We start from the raw sequence: 20,360 nt of genomic DNA, 5'->3' as shown, positions 1-20,360 counted from the left end.
ATACATCACAGATGGTCCTTCCAGAAGCTTCTCTTTTTCCCTCTGACCTGAAGACATCTTAAAAATATATCTACTAATAAACGCCCAACAGCAGATATCTTGAAAACATATCTTGAAAAAAGGGAGGAGAAAAGACGATACTCATGAGATTTTCAGTCCTCATTTATTAATTCAGCAATACTTCACTCTGTCAAACCACAGTCTCTCACTGCAAACTCACAGCTCCTCCCAGTCAAAGGACAACAACTTGCCATAGTCAATGGGCATTGCTCAGGGAACTGAGAGAGTACCTAAACCTCACAGCATGTCTTGCAAATCAAACAGGCTGGATCTAATGCAGGATGTTCATCTTCTGAACATATTCTGAACGGAGAAAACTTGAGCTAGGAGTAATACCATTTAAAAATACTCACCCTTAGCTACATCCTGTGATTTTTGAACTGTACTGTTCCAACTAGAATAGGTACAATGATGACACAACAATAAGCATCTTCACTGCCCATGCCACTCCTAGTCCTGTCCTTTGGAAAGAACAAAGTCATTCCCACCTTCTTTGACAGACCCCAAGGGGACAGTGACACACAATTCCCCTCCCAGTATCATCTTTGTAGCTCAGAAGTTGTAAGAAAAAGAAGCAGCAAAGAACTAGATATTTATTACAAGTGGTCTGTCACTGTCCATACTTTATTGAGGAAAATGTCACAGGCCCATCCTAAAAACTATAAAGGGGCTATCCTGTAAAAAGAAATAAATGTTGTAGTAGGGGTAGTAATCATGCATCTCTGTGCAGCACCTTATGTTCCACAGTCTGTCCCGAGTTGAAAATGTGGCCTATTTGACACAGTCTCATTCCCCTCAAAAAATCATTGCCTCAAGAGGGAGAACAATAGCAAGAGACAGCCTTCCTACAGAATATAACTGCTTCATTACCTAGGCCATTGCAAAGGCTGCATTTCACTCACAGAATTCAGTGGCACAATATGTATTTACAACTGCAGTGTAAAGCACTGATTTCAACCTATAGACCTTCTCTATGACTTCGGGTCCTGCAGTATTATAGCAGGTAAATTCATTTGTTTGTATTTTTAGAGGCTGGTTAAATATTACACTGTTCAAACCAGAACTGAGCAAACTCCATTAACTGTATCAGTGAGCCCTGCTGTACTTTAAAAGCATGCCTCTTCTATTTGTTCTCCTGCCACACTGTTAGGATAAGCTGAGACATTCAAGACAGCAGTCCACAGACAAATATACCTTCAAGCTTAAATTTCACAGGGGACAGTGACTCTGGAATTTACATTTCCTCTTAGGCCAGGATGACACAATGTTTTACCTCTACTGTTGCTTCCTTGTATAGTTATTTTTTGAGGCTTAAATATTTCCCCATCAGTGAAGTCTAAATCATACAGCAATCAATATGGACATAAACAGTAATACTAAGAAAGCAAGCAGCATTAAAGTATTATTCCTCAAGCTTTAAGTTTCCTCTCTTTGACCATCACTCATAAAATGCTTCTGAAATGGAATATACAAAATCTAGTGAAAAATTACATTATTATAACCAAACCCACAAACCAGATGAAAAATCAAAACACTATACGCAGCAGAATTTGGCTTTACTATTAATTGCTACACTCAAGACTCATAAATAGATTGCACTAATAAATATTTTTACAGAACTTCATGAGATGCCAACTGCCAAAACACCACCTCATTAAACAAAAAATAGAAACAGAGCTAGTTATGGCCCTACTAATGCATATTCAGCTACTCCTTATACCTTCTACATCACGAAAAAGATTAGTTGCTTGCTATGATTTTGATAGTCCCATGCAATAGCTTAACATAAATTGTAAATATTCAGTGAGTGGAGTAATTAAATTAAGTGCTGTGGTCAATGCACTCTGTGACTTATTGCCTTTGCTATTTTGTTGTCTGCTTATTTATACTCCATTTTTGCAGACTCAGTAATCTGCAATATCTCTCTCAGACATTGTGGATGTTTTCACTTTGCTGAATTTTAGAATCCAACAGAGATACTTCAAAACTATATATATTTTCTACAACATATCCTTTTCACCACAAGCCACTTATACTAAAAACAAGCTATTTCATAGAAAAAACAATACATCTTATCCCAGAAATGGGATTATAAACACTCATGCATCAATGTGCCCTCCTATCTACATATGGAACTACAACAAGAGAATCTCTCTCTAAATCTAGGAACCCACAAATCTAAACTAAACAGCTCTCCCCTCTTCTGTTCAAAGATGCATTCTCTCATTCCTGAAAAGTTAGTCATGTTTTCCAAGGGACTACTCAAGTTCTGTAAAGATTTGTGCTTTCACTGTGCTCTTCCTTTGAGCAAAAAGTCCTCTTTGGCCCTGAAGAGTCATTCTGTCTATCCCCCTAAATCTGCAGGGAGATTTACACAGCATATTGTTGGGAGATGCACCTTAGAGAACACAACTCTCTGCTTTTGTTCTGACCAACTCATCCTGTTGCAGAACTTGCATGTACCAAGAGCAGAGACACATCAAGGGTCTCACTGAAAATCACTGCCCTGTCACATCAAAAAAGCCATGGGAAAAAAGCAGGCTCTAATCAAGATGTGAGAAGTCAGCAACCATCACTCCATGCTGAAGCCCCCGTGGGCAGAGAGGGAAGGTGCTGCTGCTACCCGTTTTGCTCTCTCAGCAGGCTCTCTCACAATGCAACTGCATTTTTTATCCATTTGGGACTAAGGAATAACAGCATCAGTTGTGGAAACAAACAGGTGGAAAATGAAAAAACTTTACTAATTCTCTACCAACATAACCCCTGTCTTGCTTGCAGCATTCATTTCCAGCAGTAATCCCAAGGGAATCTAAATCACACATCCAAAAGCCCCCTCTTCTGAGTTTAATCTACGGGTCTTCTGTTTCTTGCTACTTTCTTGGACAATGGCACAGTATCAATTAAAGATTCCAAGAAATACTGGGACACTACCGTCCCAGGAAAAAGTGAAAGTAGTTGAGGTCCATGGTGGAATGATACTTTTATGCTGAACGCTGCAATCAGAACATTCATCAGTTTTCTGAGACTGCAAAACTTCCTCAGATTGAATGCATTTCAAGCTTGTTTGTGGTAAAAAGCAGTAACTTTGGAGAAATGATAAATACTACACAGATCCTATGCCAGAGTCTGATCATTCTCTTCATGTCTATCATACATTAACTTTATTATGAAAAAATTATTCCTCTGCCTATATTAAAAACCAAAGTAGACTGAAGTATGTTTCATTTTCACTGAAAGGTTTTGCAATTTAAGTGAAGGACAACTTCAACTGATTGAAATAAATCTTCAGTGGTGCCATCTGAGACTAAGACAATTATATATAATTACATCAGACCTTCCTATACATGTGCTTCTCTTTCCCAAGCACAGAGATACCAAGAATTCTATTGAGGCCCTAGACATTCCAGGAAAGATAAAATGTCCTAAATAATAAATTTTAGGTAAAATTCATAGAACAAGATACTGTACAAATAAGTAGCCCACCTTTCTCACCAGCTCTGGCAAAAGGGATGCTGAACGAAGATGGATTTTTTTGGCCAAAAAGTCATGTCTGAGGCAAACAACAAAGAGGTGAAAGAAGAACCAACCAGAGCCCAAAAGTGCTGATGGAAAAGTTTCTCTGTCAGCCAGAGCTCAATGGATCACTGTAGAAGGTACAGTTCTCTAACCACTGTTTGGAAGATTTCCACACTCATTTACAAGTGGTCAAAGTTAGAAACTCCTGCACTCTGGGATGGGATTTCGTGAGCAGCTTCAGCTGTCAGAAGTATGAGCTGATGTGGAAAGGAGCACCTGTCTCACAGCCTGGCTTAACACCCAAGGGTGAGTTCTGCAGGTGGGAAAGCCCATGGGATCACCCCTCCCATGGCACCTGCACTCACATCAGCTGAACCTGCTCAAGCTGCAGGTTGGGAAAGGTAATTCCAGAACACACTCAGTAGCCCTGCTCTACATTACCAGTTCACACATTTTTCAGTATTTCAAGTTCTCACTTCCTCAGGGCAACTGAGTTCTTGCAGTACTTCCCATTATAGCCTGGTGGCACAGAGGAACAAGATAAGAGGATGTAGCAAGTCGATTAGTGTGGTGGAGCTAATGGACAGTAATTCACTAAAAGCTGCTTTAAACTGCTTTTGCAACTCTGAGATGAAAACCTCTGCAAACCAGGTTGTAACCATACACTTCACTCAGAGAGACCCTGTTCTGGTGATCCAGATGCTATCCTTCCTATATCTGTATGTACTTCAGTTCTGAAGGATAAACACGTCAGGGAAGGAGAAGCACTGTGCAAGACTTAAAAAAAATCAGCTCCTTATATTATACTCATCTTCTTTTACATGGTATGGCTATGTTCTCTTCCTTCTTTTCCACCAGAATCCATAACATTTAGTAGTAACTTAAAAAAAATAAAATATATAAAATATATTTATATACGTATGTTCTTTGGTAAGCTAGTTACATATGCCTCCCTAGAACGGCATGGGAACATGCCTAAAAGACTTAATCATTGCTTTTTGATTAATAAGCACTGAAATGATGAGAAAAGAACTGAAGATCAGAGAATCAGAGAATGGTTTGGGTCAGAAGGAACCTTTAAGTTCATCTAGTTTCAATGCCCCCTGCCATGGGCAGGGACACCTCCCACTGAACCAGGTAGCTCAAAGCCCCAGCCAGCCAGCCTTGAACACTTTCAGGGAGGGAGAATCCACAACTTTGGGCAACATGTTCCAGTGCCTTACCACCCTCACAGAACAGAATTTCTTCCTAATATCTAATCTAAACTTAAGTTTGAAGCCATCCCCCCCCTGCTCCTGTCACTACATGCCATTGTAAAAAGTTGATCTCCAGCTTTCTTTTAGGCCCCCTTCAGGTACTGGAAAGCTGCTATAAGGTCTCCCTGGAGCCTTCTCTTCTGATTTCCCATACAAAATATACCATCCACACAAATTATTTCTTGTACATAATGAAATTTAAAAAAGGAAGAGGAAAAAAAGCAAGGGCACTCACAATGAAATTTTTCCATGAGCTACCTACAAGTTACAGCCTGAAGTTGGATCTTATTCAACTCTGATTAATTCCTAAGTACCCTCAAGGCTGAAAGTTGATCACATAATTTAATTTGATTTTTGGTGGCAGAGAACTTGAGGTAGGATTACCAGAGCAAAAACAATTCAGAGGATTCTGTGAAACAAAGCATTCTGTCTATGTACCTCCTACTCAAAGTTTATTCTAAATATATCTATCTGCATCCTGGCTTTTCATATATACAGGATGCTTTTAGCCAAAACCAGAGAAAAGTGTTCAGCTTGCCTTTAATAGCACAAAGTGCAAAAAAGAAAAACCTATGAAACCTACTTTTTGTTCTGCTGTCCACTTCTATTTTTGTTGGCTCCTGAGTTGCTGTGGCTGGAGGTAATTTCTTCCCAACACTCTGAAAAAAAATAATTATTCTCCTTTAAAATTTGCAGGTTCAGTTAAAAGTTGGACAACATAAAAAATTGTAATGGAAATACAAAATACAGGAGTAGAAAAAGGAAAATAAAGAAACAGAGGCAAATTATACTTAGGTTTGCTGCTGGGGGTTTTGTTAACTTTTTCAAAAATTATAAAGAATTCATAAAAATGTGATCCTCAAATTTACCTCTAAAAATGTTTACTAACATTTTTAAACAATAATCCCTTAACACAGTTTCAGGGATGAAATTACTTAAGTAAAGGTGCTATTCAGTATCAAAACTCAAACTGAGAGAAGGGGGGAGGAACCTCCTTGACTTCTATCCATACAGGAAGTATTCATTTCAGTCATTCTAGATTGAGTGTGATTTTTATATTGACAACATCTCTCTAAAACATTCCCATTTTTACTTATTTTGAGCAAAAATATTTAATTTACAGATCAGTACTACAATAAGCAATAAGCACCCTCAGACAGGTAAGCTGTAACAATAAACAAATGCTATCTGCCCCCACCAAAATAAAATAAAATTGGTATTCATCTTTATATCTTTGCCTGTTACTATATGAACGCTCTCTCTCCTCTCTCTCTCTCTCAGCTTTTCTCCCTATCAAGAAAGTTGCCTAGCTTTAAAATCCCAGCAATGTGTACTTGAAGAAATAAGTGTAACTATTACTTGTTTATATAAATAGGAGTACTGAAAAGCCCTAGCTGTCATTCAACATCCTTTTCTGGCAATGTATGCATAAGTACCACGAAACCTCCTCCATGCTCCCTTGACCTTCTGAGTAAAAGCTAAGAGATGAGAGCTAAGATTTAGTCTTGGAGACCTAAGGAAACTCTTGGGGACCATAAGGAAAACACTGGTCAATATGAAAAGCAATATGAGTATAGCACTTCTAGTAGCTGAAAAATTCCAAGCTGTATAAAGAATAATAAGAGCTCCATGTTAGTAATTTTGTACACTAATGTGTCAAAACATATCTATGAAAAGGACTAAAACACACACAGGGATTTCAGGTTGATAAGAAGAACACTGGGGAACAGAGATAGTTTTAAGAGGTGCCCAAAACAGTCATCTAATCTGTGTTGACAGCAAGACAAACTATGAATTGCAGTACCCAAAAGCATCCTGTTGCAACTTAACTTGCAGGTGGCAGCAGAAACAACTGACCTTCTGCTGAGCTAATGACTCTACTTACAACCCAGAGTTTGTGAACTGCTGAGGAAGAGAGATCAAGAACAAAACTCTACAGAACCTCTGAAATTCTTTGCTGAGGTGGGAACGGGAGATAAGAAGCATTAACTGAAGCAGTGACTATGAAGAGAATAGAAAAACAGGACATGACGCATTCCTGCAAACCAGGAAAGGGTAAAACTAAGAAAAGTGCATGACCTGCCTGTGCTGAAGCAGTTAAAAGGCAAGAAGGATTATGAGAAAGAGCTGACTGAGATCTAGCTGGAAAACAGTGAAAATTGTAGTCAAAGAGATATAATAAAAAATTTGAACTTACTGGGCATTTACAGAGATAAAAGCACAGAATGCCTGCAAGATGAAAGCAAGATTGGGAAGACAGCTTTTGGTTCAGAGGCAAACGGGGCAGTTCAAGATAGATGAACATTTCAGTATATGCCCATTCATGATCAAACCTTTTTTCACAGTTCTGTTTCACAAAATGGTTTGGAAAATAATGAGAGCATGTACTCTAACCTGCCCCGCTATTTAACTCAGAAAGACACGCTTACTAAAAGAATATCCAAACCTAATAATTTAGGGGAGTTTGGGGTTTTTTTTAAAGATGAAATTGTTATGTAAGAGCAATTAATTAAAGGAAATAATTTGGTAATTGCTTCACCGTATATGAATCATTGATTTTATGCCATGAAACCAAAACCCAGATAAACCCACAACAAGCTAAGATTTAACAAGCTACAAATCACAGCAAAAGAATCATGGGCAAAAGGGAATATATTAGTGTATCCCAGGGGAAAGACAGGCTGCAATGTAATTTCTTAATTTACAGAAGCTGATGCAAGGGCAATGCTTGAAAACATTTATTAATCTGTTCATTCAAAATGAATGCCTGTGCAGGTGATAAATCAGAATTGGGAACCAACTGATTCCTTGTGAACTGAACAGAGAATACCATCTAAACAAGGCTGCTCTTCTATGGGGAGCTAGGAGGCAGAATTCAAATAAGTTTAATGAGGGTTGCACGGAACCCACTCCAGTGAGTGAACATGTGCACTTCTTGTGGGATAGGGAGAGGAGACGACAAGTGGAACTGGTGTTCTTTAATTGTAAGGGGACTGCACTCTAGGATTTCTACAGGTGACATGAGCACTACTGATAGGAAAAGGGAATAAAAATTGCTAAGCCATACAAATCTAGTTTCAGGTGGACCTGTGCTGCCAAGATGTTTTACTCTTCCTCTGAAATGGTACAAAAGAAGGTATATTTTTTAATTATGATTTATTTATGTTACCAAATGGTCTATACTGATCTATACACGGAAAACGTGCATGAACCTTTTCCAAGAAATTTAATATAGTACTCATTTGTTCATTTAGGAAACACCCAAGATAAACTTGCCTCGCTCTAAGAGACACTGAATCCTTTATGATCTGCTAAGTCTGATGGTTCTGCTTTAACAGGACAAAACCTCAAATACTGCTAAGATCTGTGTGCTGGGAGTCCCAGATCAAGTAGTGTTATCAGTTACCAATTTTTCTGACAAGAAAACAAACATGGGAGACAGTAACATTTCCTTCCATATAAGCCAGCAACTTTCCTGTTGACTCTCCAACTTTTCTACATCACTCATACTCCCAGACAGGTCAAACATCTACCAAGTTTACTACTGGCAAGGAGAACCAAGCAAGCCCAACTTAAATTCTGGCTGATCAAACACATATCTGCATGACATAGGCTTTCTTCTCAGGGACTAGTTACTATAGAATATTTTGGTCTCTTCTTCAGTTGAAGGCCCAATGCAATTTATCAAAATCTCCTTCATTTTTTAAAAAAATGAAACACGAGAAACACCTGGTGGAAACAGAGTTTGTATTTGCTGACTCCAAGCCTATGTTGACTCTCAAGACACAACAGAACATTATCAAAAAAAGAGGCAGAATCTTGATCCCACTATTTCTGCAAGGCGAGCATAATTAGATTATTTAGCTGCCAGACACAAACTCCGCTAATTGCCTGACAAGTGAATCCTAAAGATGAAAGGGGGTGAAGTGCCCTCTTGCTGCAGAACAGCTGATAAAAGCATGAAAAATGACAATGATCTGGTGTACAGATATTCAGAGGGATGAGACAGATTTAGCAGCAATCTACCAGTATTTATGCTTTGTTTTACGAAGCCAATGGAAGGACAGCCTAGCACTAAATAACAGGTTCTGTTGGCAGAAGAGGCCTTGATGGCATCTAGGTACACTGCAAATCCATATCACTGCAAGCCAGTTTCCTCTGATACTGAATTAACAGTGTTTAAAAAAATGGTTAACTTTTAGCATACAAAGTCATGTGACTGAGGTCATGGTACAATCTAAAGAGTCTCATTTTCTTTCATTTATATATTTTGTCTAAGCTGCAATTCCTCTAACAGCAGAGAACACTACAAGAGAAGTAGAGCACATAATAGGCACTATACAAGTCAGTTTTTCTCACTTAAAAGTACTTCCCTACAACTAACTGAACCCTGACCAGAGGAATCAAAAAAGACCTGTGGCCAAGTTTCCTTCTTCAGGACATTTTAGAATTGTACTTCAGGGTTTTCTGTTGTTGTTCAAAACTGCCTTGTCTATCTACTTTTGTTATTCAGGTCTAGTGTCTCTAGGACATTTAATCTGAAAATTCATATTGAATTGTCAGTTGTGCACAGGTAGGTCCATACAGAAGATTCTGTTATACTTTGCACTAAGGAAACATACTTATCCATTGAGGTTCCTTTAACAATATAAAGGCTTCTTGAAGCAACAGCTTATTAACTCAGGAATAAGGAAAAACATATTTAGTCATCATCAGTATTATTCTGGAAAGTGTCTTGAGCTCTTTATCCTGAAAAAAAAATTTTGGAACTGCTACTTGGAATATAACTCCATGAAGACATTCTAAAAAATATATCAGACATCAAATAATTCATAAAAAGTGGTGTATTGACCAAAAACACTAATATTTTTAAGTTTAAACTCAGTTTGAACAGTGAAAATATAACAATATGCACTGATGCTTTATACAAAGCAGGAAAAAAAAGTTACGTATCTTGTGAACTTTTAGAATTTCAGAAAACATCAGTAACTAGGTTGGGGGAAAAAAGTGCCATGTTTTTCTGACCACAATACTTCCTCTCAGCATTCAACTAGTATTTTTAGATGTTGTTTACATGCATGAGAATTATCTAATATATAGGTTTGCGTGCAAATCCAAGGCCACTATTAGTGATAGTATAAAATCTGTATTCTTAAATGTATTTTTGACAGTCCATTTTGTAACTGAGAACATTTTTTCACAAAAAAGCAGAAATGGTCATTATATTCTTCCAGCTCTGGATGAACAGGAGCATAAACAATCTTCTCACATGTGGTGTTGTGAGGGGGCAGCCAAATTAATTTCTTTTTTTTCCTAATATCCTTCAAGTGCTTAAGGAATGTCATCAAGTCCTCTATCCATCCTCTACCTGTCAGACCTTAAATTAAAAATGAAAAAAGAAAGAGGCAAAATATAAAACCCTCAAAGACTTCCACATGTCAAAATGCCCTCACTCTGTCAGAGACGAAGTAAGAGAAATGTCCAGGATTTCAGTTTTTCCCATGATGCCAACATTCAGCTCCACATGAAGTACTTTCTGTGACAGCAAGATCAAGTGTTGCTATCCCTAACGTTTCCCTAAAGGACAGAGCTAACTTTCCCAAGGGGTCACCACATTACACTACCAGCACAAGAAGGTAATAGGAATTTTAAGAAAACTTTATGAAGAAAACAAAAATTCCTTAGGCAAAGTGCAACTAAGCACCCATCTGCACATTTGATTGTCTCAGTTATCTAAAATAGCTTCTTCCTCTGCAACTGCTTTCTACTCAGCTTTGCTTTGGTAGAAATACCATCCATATTCTCCTGAACCACAGTTATTTATATTTTTTAATAGCAACTAGGCAGGTACATCTGCACTCTCAGCTAACACAGAGAGCCCCAGTTGCCCAAGTTGCACACATTTCTACTGACATCATCTCTGAGGACACTCCCACCACAGTGCAGGATAATTTCCTTAAAACTAGGTTAGGTGAATGGATGGGAGAGAAAACAAGTGTTCGTCAAGTCCCCAGTTACAAGCACGCTGTCTCAAGCACAGGCAAGCAAAAACCATTTTATTCTCCTGCTCATAATTTACTCTCAGTATGAGAAGAGAGACACATTGTCTCATAACTGCTGTCTCACAGGTGTCTCATAATTCACTTGCAGTGAGTAAGAGAGAGGGAACTGCCTGAGCCCACCCACTAAAGGTGGGCACATCCCCAGGGAGCCAGCCTTGGCTGCCACTCCTCCCCTCTGCTGTGACACTGGTGTATCTGAAAGGAGAGAGAAGGGAACTGACCCATATCCTGAAGTGTTGCAGAAGGGAAGAAAGGAAAAAAGTAGAGTTTTAACGTAATCTGCTTCGCTAAATAGCTGCACAAACATTGGTCGAAACTGAGGCAGGAAAATTTATGGTCACAGGGGGAAGGTGCAACTCTCAGTTGCAGCACTTATTTATACAAGCTTAGGTTTATCTGGAAAGCATGGTGAGCATCTCACAGTGTGTGCGAGTAATTCCTGGGGCCAGGATATCACAATTGGACCAAGCTCAGGGCAAACCAAGGAAAGACTGCATAATTTGGGGACAGAGTGGCTGGAGAGCAGCCAGGCGGAAAGGGACCTGGGGGTGCTGATCGACAGGAGGCTGAACATGAGCCAGCAGTGTGCCCAGGTGGCCAAGAAGGCCAATGGCATCCTGGCCTGCATCAGGAACAGTGTGGCCAACAGGAGCAGGGAAGTGATCCTTCCCCTGTACTCTGCATTGGTGAGGCCACACCTTGAATATTGTGTTCAGTTCTGGGCCCCTCAGTTCAGAAAGGATACTGAGGTGCTGGAGCGGGTCCAGAGAAGAGCAACGAGGCTGGTGAAGGGACTGGAGCACAAGTCCTATGAGGAGAGGCTGAGGGAGCTGGGGTTGTTTCGTCTGGAGAAGAGAAGGCTTAGAGCCGACCTCATCACTCTCTTCAACTACCTGAAGGGAGGTTCTAGCCAGGTGGGGGTTGGTCTCTTCTCCCAGGCAACCAACAATAGGACAAGGGGACATGGGCTCAAGCTCTGCCAGGGGAGGTTTAGGTTAGATGTTAGGAAGAAATTCTTCACAGAGAGGGTTATCAGGCATTGGAACGGCCTACCCAGAGAGGTGGTGGATTCACCATCCCTGGAGGTTTTTAAAAAGAGATTGGACGTGGCCCTTAGTGCCATGATAAAGTAATTGGAGTTGGATCAAGGGTTGGACTTCATGATCTTGGAGGTCTTTTCCAACCCAATCTATTCTATGATTCTATGATTCTAAGTGCTTGTTGGGGATTAAAATAAGTTTACTTATAGAATATTAGAAATTAATTGTGCAGGTTTAACTTTAATTGTAACTTGCTAACAGCTTAGCAGGAGCATTCCCTGCTCAAAGCTTGGCATAGGCGAACTTTAAATGAGCTCCCTTTGTTAGCATGACTGGCTCAGCAAGGGAGCAAACAAGAGACAGACAGAATACCTTCAGATAAGGGCTGAGACCCTGGAGGGTCCCAAAGCTGCCCCAATCTGGAAGATAAGAGCAGTTAATGGGCTGCCCATGGGGACATGGAGAAAGAATCCAGTGAGGTGTTGGAAGATCCCAGACCATAAATCTCCACTGGACCAAGAGGCATCTCCAGAGCATGTGAAGATCTTGTGCACAGACTGGGAGAGTACAATGGCCCAGGGAATTCTTTGTTCAGAATCCCTCTCTGGAGGCACCCACCTGTAATAACTTGACTCTGCCTCAAATCCAGGGTCTGAACTCTTCTTTAATGATGCTTGCCTTTACATCACTCAAAAGCTGAAACATGAATGACACTCAGCTCTACATACCAGATGATGCTTCCATAAAGAATGGGTGCCCCTGACAACAGCATCAGATGTAGCACACACCCACAGTGCTTTCTAGTGGCATGTTTGGCAAATGTTTCACAGAATGCAAACAACAAAGCAATTAAAGTGTTTTCAACTTCATATTATAGTTTCTTTGCACATAGTCAAGCTATATTATCTTCTACTGGACAATCTTCAAATGACACATTTTCACACTTAGTCCATATTCCAGTAGACTAAAGTGCAGTTTTTACAACTGATGTCTGTATCAGATGAATTCTGGAGCTGGATGAACATAGGACTTCTGAATGACAGTATATCTTTTAAAATAAATAAATCCTTTATTTATTTTGAAAAAAAAAAAATTACCTGTGAAAGGCTTTACTCTCCTACAGCAAAGTAGCAAAACCCTGTATTTAGACGCTGTCAGAGGCATCTTAATTCTTTCTGCCTAGACTAAATCAACAGATCTCTGAATAAAAGATGTTCCTCCAAATAAATATTCTGGTGTTACAAAGCAAAAGATCAAAGCCCTTTATCCCACTGGACCTCCTTGAAAATTAATACAGTTTCAGGCATCAGTCTGACTCTTACCACAATTAATAAGTTTGGACAAAGCAGACAAGTTGTCCCAAGTCAAGAGTGAAGAGGTGGGGGCCCTGTAGCTGTTCATGAACATCAGTCCTTTGGGAACTGCCTACGCGACAGACGCCAGCATTGCTTTAGAGGAAAGCAATATTCAAGCAGTCAGTGAGTAAATGCTGTGTGAATGTTAAAGGTTTTTGGAATGAGCATCCATGTGCAGAAAAACTAAAGGTATCTGGGGGAAAATTGTTTTCTAGTGTTCACACAGAAACTGATATATTTTTACCAAATGCAAAAGTTAATTCTTGAATGCAAAAGACAAAAAAAATGGGTGTGTGTGTAAAAATAGTATGTCAGTCTAAATCTACTACAGTACTCTAATTCTCATTCCAGAGAATGGGAAACAGGTTGTGATTACGTTACACCACAGTCAGTTCACTTGGTGCCCTAGAAATACAGCAATGATTGTCAGAGCACCCTACAATTACTGTATCTGTCATCCACTGTCACAGCCCTGGAATCCAAACAGACAAGCAAGTAAGAAAGTAAACAAAGCAAAGGAAACAGCCCAGAGGTCCCCAGACAAGGGAAATTTTAGAACAAAACATGATTTTGCTGGGGCTTTGTTTTCTGATTCATCACTGATGGTTATTCTTCTGATTTCATTCTTTTTTACAGTTAAAAAGAAGAAGCAAAACTACTTCTTCTCATTGGTTAAATGCTTAAACAACATCAAGCCTGAGAATAAATGCTTTGAATACTTAGGGAATAGTCACATTTCTTTTGATTAAAAACTACTTTATTTTTTCAAAATAACTGTAACTTCTGAAATATTTAATAAGTTTCAAGTGCATTACTTTATTACATCAAAAAGTATTTGAAAATCACATTAAGAGAAGTTCTAGAAAATCACTTGCTGTGACAGACAAGTAATTATTTATATGATTCTGAATGTTCAAGGGAAAATAAAGAAAAAATTACAAGCTTGCACTACCTTTGGCTTACCACTGTGAAGGATTACATACAGAAAAAAAGGGAGGAAGAAAGGAAGGCCAGGATGATTTAATCAATGTATGTTGACACTCCCTGATGGCTCAGATTCTGTTACTCCACAACCAAAGATGAGAGTAGTATGTTCCTTGGTAGACTTTTAGGTATGTACTTTCTTCAGGAGAAAGCACTCGGTTCTGCAATTAAAACCCTCTTGTGCTATTGTTTTTATCTTGGATTAATCAAATTTTATCTCTTGATTATGTTATTCACAATTATTCATTATTTTAGTAATAATCTAGCATGATTTCTTACTTAGCTACTGAAAAGATAAGAAATCTTAAAATGTAGGGTTTCAGGCTGGCCATCCCTTCTGCTGTGTTGTGACTGCATGAGCCTCATATCTTACATGTAATCTGGTTGTACTTCTCAGTATGATGGCATTCAGCTGGTTTTGCCACTGAGATGTAAAAAAGCCAAGATATTGGTGTTCTGAAATAGTTAATCAAGATGAAGTTAATTTCATTTGAACATCAACTGTGAGCCAGGTGTGTCCATATGGGGCAGTCACTGCAGGCTTCCCTTCTGTCAATGGAGGTAAAACAGCCCTTTTAGCATGTAGTTCATCTGGACTTCTCCTTTGGGATAAAGAAAGCTCATGTCTTAATAATGCCTTTTAGTCCACAGACTGTGAAGAAAGCTTGAGTACTAGCAACACCATAGACACATAAATTCAATCAGAAGAATCCCATGATAGTTGCTATTTCTGAATATTTTAGTTGTCTAGTCCATGCATGTTACTTGCCAGGAGAGCAGCCAGCTAATTATCTGAAGATGTCTCCTTATCTATCTATCTGGATCTATCCATCTATAGATTATCAGTAAATCTATAAATCCAGCTACGAAATTAATAAATAGTGATGTTACAGTGATACAATGTTGTCTTTATACAAGTCCACTGTCATATTTTCTATTTTGCAAGCCAATTGACAGTAATTTCATTAAAACACACAAATAAAAAAGTTGCTAGTCCTTGCTCCTGAAGAAGATGGAAATGGTGACCTCAGTGCACACTCCAAACTAAAACTGAGATTCAGAAGAGTTTACTGTTCATCCTTTTTTAAGAAAGATTAACTTGGATAAGTAAGTGATTAAAAGACAGGAAACAAAAGATAGGATTTCATCATGGTGATCAGTAGAGTTGTTCAGGGATCTAGATCAAGGCTCTTGTTTTTCACTTCTTCACAGATGGTCCAGCAGAGGGGAAAGACAGAAGCTCATTTCAGATAGAAGTAAAATGACACATTTGGACAAAAAGACTATCTTTAGACAGAGATGACAGGCTTTGAAACCCATAGCTGTTAATACTCTGGAAAGCAATAAAGAGCAATATAAAGTGCTATCAAAATGCTGTATAAATCCATCCAACACCTAAGTCATTGTGTGCAGTTCTCACCTCCTTTTGCCCTCACACATAAACGATCTTAGTTCCTAAAGGAACTGAAAAAGACTGAAAGTCACCAAGAATGATCAAACATATGGAACAGATTCCTTATTCTGGGAAAAAGATACATGCAGGTGACACAAATCTATAAAAATTGGGAGACATTAGCAAGGTAGTTAGGGAAGACTCACTTATTATCTCTTCCAGTAATAAAAATTAAGGACTCACTCATCTCTTCCAGTAATAAAAATTAAGGGCTATTAGGTGAAATTAGCAGGTACCACATTCAAAACAAAGGGAGGTAACTCCTTCCCACAATGTGTGATCCAGCAGATTGGAACTCTTTCACAGGAATTACAGATGATAACACATTATTTGCAATGAAAATCTGACTACTCAATCTGACAAGGAACAAAAATCCACTATGGTTATTAAACACAAAGTTCAAAATGACTAGAGGCTGTTAAGACTCACTGCAGGATTTTCTTTGTATGTGTGACCTGGTCTCACACTATTCCCCAGGCTTTCTGAATTGACTACTGTTTGGAGGCACAACATGAGCCCAGGCACAGTTCTGAACTAAAGATGTCTCAGGATCTTCCCATTTCCTGGAAATATGATTCTTTAACATATGGAAATGGAATATTGAATACGGTACGCTTCAGAAAGTAAACTTAAGTAAAGTAAGGTGACATAAAACCAAAGTGATAACTCAAGGAAAACTTCAAAGAATTACTCAAACTCCTATCTCCCCCAAACATTATCAAACACATTAACTTCTTCTGTTAAAAAGAACGCAAAACCATAGGGAGAACAAGATACATAGAGAAAATAATTAGAAAAGTCTTCAAAATTATTAAGCAGTAACTCTTAAAGGTTAATTTAAATCCTCTGATTTGCAGGACACTACAGAAATTTTCAATGAAAAAACTTCAAAACTAAAAAATGCTTTATGGTATATGCAACTGTCCTGGGCCATCTTTTGTAGTTCCCACAGAAGCAAAGAAACCCACTATGAATCTGAAAGATTATAAGAATCAAATACTGGATTGACAGTCAGCTATTGCAATGAAAAAGACAAATCCACAGTACAGAAATGTATATTTACATTTCCTATCTAGCCATCTCAAACTTCTTATGACCTGTAAAGTGGATTATATCTATCACAACACTACCAAGTCAAGCGCTTGTAACAACTTACCAACCTCCTGAATAAATTCCGACTCTGTCAACTGTCTGGAAAGGCTTTGACTGTTGCCTGCTTTCTCTGAGAAACTGCTATAGATTTGTCTCCAGATGCACAATATTTCAGTATATGAATACAAAGTGTTCCCTCGGCAATGATATTGATGTTTACACTGAACTGTAACTGTTTATATCATCCACATTCATGTAATTTATACTTCTGCATTTAAAGGAGAGTCTCAAACCTTCATGGTGGGGAAGACTTCTAATTAGAGACTGTTTTACAAATTCCTAACTTCCCATTTGCAACGACAAAACATCTCTTCAGCGATTTCAGAACTGCTTAAATGGAAAATTACTTTTTTTCTTGTTTCCAGCTGTTGAGCTCCATTTAGAAATGACCTGAGCCAGCACCAAATGTCTCATCCAGCTACCCATGCACAAAAACTACCAGGTGTTTAGCAGACCACCATCAGTCTACAAACCACAGATGAAGAATATCTTCATTAGTATTATGCAACTCACCAGAGAAATCTGTGCTATATCAAATAACATTTGAAGAAATAAGTACGAAAAACATGCATTGTTGGCTTAACCTCTGGGATGGAAAAGGGAGTAGAAACAAAACCATTATCAGTGAAACATCATTCTCATTAAAACTCTGGGTAGCTTGCAGAGCAGAACAGTGCAAATTTTGCTCTTTAGAGTGTTCTCCAAGTCAAACCTGTTCTACCAGCAGGTGAGTTTCAACTCTAAAGCTATTGTAACTTCACAGTTTGACAAGTTCTTAAAATTTGAAACTATGGGCACGGAGGGCACTGGAGAGGCTTTTTTCTACCAATATGCTTGATGTGCTGAACAGCAGAGAAACCTATGTGTCTTAACTTCCATGCTTCATCACTAATATTTCTGTAAAATTTGGAATCCTGACATTTGATGCTGTCGGGCTGTCGGTTTCAAACCATTAATGAACTAAAAGTCTGCCTTCCTAAAATGTTTATGGTAAGAAAGTGAATGTAAGAGTTTAGATTAGATAGATGCTGCTGAAACAAATGGAGCGAGACATATTAGAATCACTGATGAGTAAAAAGACTTTAGTAAATGAAATAAAAGGAAAATACAGAGTGAAACACACACAGCACGCTCCCAGCTGCCTCATCTCAAAGCACTGGAAGTGTGCATATCCAAATGAGCATTTTCTTTCTTCCTCAAGCTGCAAATTTGCAATGCTAGAAGGTGCTTTTGTAACAAAAGTGGTTTTTGAGCAGAAAGTCTTATTTCCTCCCTGCTTTATTTTTCATTCTTCTCTTTTACTGACTGTGGCTCACATAAATGTAAAGAAAACATGTCTCCTTGCACCCCTTGCCATGAATTTTACCATTTGCCTTTGCCATTCACAATTAATTCCTATCTCCTCTAGGAAAAATTCTTTAGTCAGTCTGCACTGAGTGAATGAAATTCCTTCTGGCTCTCCCAAGAGAACCATGCCTGTCTAGATTGCAGCTGGTAACTGGCATGATCCAGATTTTACCATCCAGCTTAGACTGCTGTTATGAAACCTCCCTCTTTTACAAAAATTAATGAACCTTATGAACCTTAATGAACTGCTACATGGAAAAAAAAATAAAATTCTAGGAACACAGTAAGCAAAGAATGGCACTTCCTTAATATCTTCCTTTTTTAAGTGGCAAGAATAGTTCTTTGCTCTTTTGTGAAAGTTACAATGTTGTCAACAAACTGACAAGAAGCTGTTCAATTATATTTTTCAAACTCAATGATTATTAAAAAAAAGAGTAAACCCATACTGTCATATAGATTACCCCACCTTTAGTGCTGACAGCAAATATTTCTTCCATTTTAGTATTATATTTCTTCTTTTCTCCTCAGATTATCTTTCACTTTTTAGTTTTGGGCTTTCCCACACACACACACCTTGCACCACTGAGGAAAAACAGGGACATCTTTTATGTCTTTTAAACTCTACAGGGAAAACTGCAGAGGAACAAGCAACTTGAAACACAAACAGAAAATTAATAATATCATGTGTTTCATCTTTGCTTTTCAGCAAGTGCTTTAGGTACAGAGACTGCTGCAGAAGAAAGCACCAGCTGAACACATGGAGGTCTACTGCTCTTTGGGTGGCCAGTGGGTGGCAGAGAGCCCAGCACCCAGCAGAAAGGAGGCACCAGCAGCCCCAACTTGGCTACCAGTCGCTGTTGCATCAGGACTTCCTCCCCAGGAGCTCCATTCTCTCTCCTCTCCTTGCCTTTTATTGGAAGTTTTTATGAAGCACCTAATCAACTAACTGTACTAATATAGGCTTATGTCCCTAGTATTTAAGCACTATTTTAGAAACACAGAATGCCACCAACCTCCTATAGAAACACATACAAAGCGTTAAAAAGGCATCTTAGAAACTGGCCTACAGATTTTTATCCTACCAAGTGTCTGGCTGGTGTACGATCCTTTCTCCTTCCCTCCTTCCTCTTTTCTTTATTTAAGGCAGAAAAAGAGAAAGACACATGGCAAATTTTAAGAGAAAAAGCAACTCAGAAAACTTGTTGCTTCATTTCTGCACACAGCTTACTGACTTCAGCTATGAAAAGCCAAAGCTGAAGAAAATTTACATTTTTGTACTAAGAGCTCCCAAAGTATCTGCAAATCATTAAACAGTTTACTTGATATCTCTCCATTCAGCTTTACATAAAATTTTACAAGCAACAGTTGACTCTAGTTGTTTTTTCTTGGGAGGGGAAAGAAAAGAAAATAAGATTACTTCCATTTAGATTTTATTATCCCAATATAATTTTCTCCAGAACTCATTCACATCAATTTTCCTTGCTTGTACAAATGTCACCTCACAAAGAAGAGGAATTAATAAAGCTCCTTCTCTTTTTTCTGCCAAGAAGAAGAAGTACAGTTTTATTAGTGTATTTAGGAAGGAAAAAACAAGGGGTGGGGGGGGTGAATTTTCATTTACTAAGCAAACATTCAAAAGAGCAACACATCCTAAAGACTTTGTGACTCATCTTGCTTAACTATAAAGCTGCATTATTCTTTACAGTAAGAAAACTGAAACCACATCATATAGGAACAGAAAACATCTGTGCAAGTTTAATGGCCAAACAGGCCAAAAGGAAAAAAACTTAAACTAAACAGAGCCAGGATAGAATATGTTTTCATACAAAAGTAACTCCCTATTCTAATATGGTCCTCTATAGCAGAAATGGACTTCAGTACTCTTTTCCCTTCTCTTTACCTACTCAGCACCTACAAAATGTGCAGAAGAACCAAAGAACCCTGCAGCTGAAACTAGCGCTCTGCAAGAATAAGTATTATGATACAGTTTTAAACAGCCACAGAAGAAAACCCCAACTAATTGTAAAATAAATACCTCCTCTCCCATTGTGAAGCCAAGCTGCCTTTCAGCAGCTTGAAGTGTCCAAGAAGAGTCCTGGAGTCCTGCCCCTTCCTTGCATGAGCTCAGCTTAGTG

At 38.6% G+C, this 20,360-nt stretch overlaps 1 protein-coding gene across 5 annotated transcripts in view; it reads right to left on the bottom strand.

Moving 5' to 3' along the window:
* Window positions 1–20,360, bottom strand: part of SH3KBP1 (SH3 domain containing kinase binding protein 1) — a 214,933-nt gene that overhangs the window by 56,500 nt on the left and 138,073 nt on the right. For all 5 annotated transcript variants that reach the window (XM_027738275.2, XM_027738277.2, XM_027738279.2 and 2 more), the window contains one exon: window positions 5,416–5,491. In XM_027738275.2, the coding sequence (XP_027594076.1) occupies window positions 5,416–5,491 (76 nt within the window). The remainder of the gene's footprint in view (window positions 1–5,415; window positions 5,492–20,360) is intronic.

This window comes from Pipra filicauda, unplaced genomic scaffold, assembly GCF_003945595.2.
Source record: "Pipra filicauda isolate LSUMZ 115617 unplaced genomic scaffold, ASM394559v2 scaffold12_size5214236_pilon, whole genome shotgun sequence".
NCBI classification, from domain to species: domain Eukaryota; kingdom Metazoa; phylum Chordata; class Aves; order Passeriformes; family Pipridae; genus Pipra; species Pipra filicauda.
This window is presented reverse-complemented; position numbering and strand designations above follow the sequence as displayed.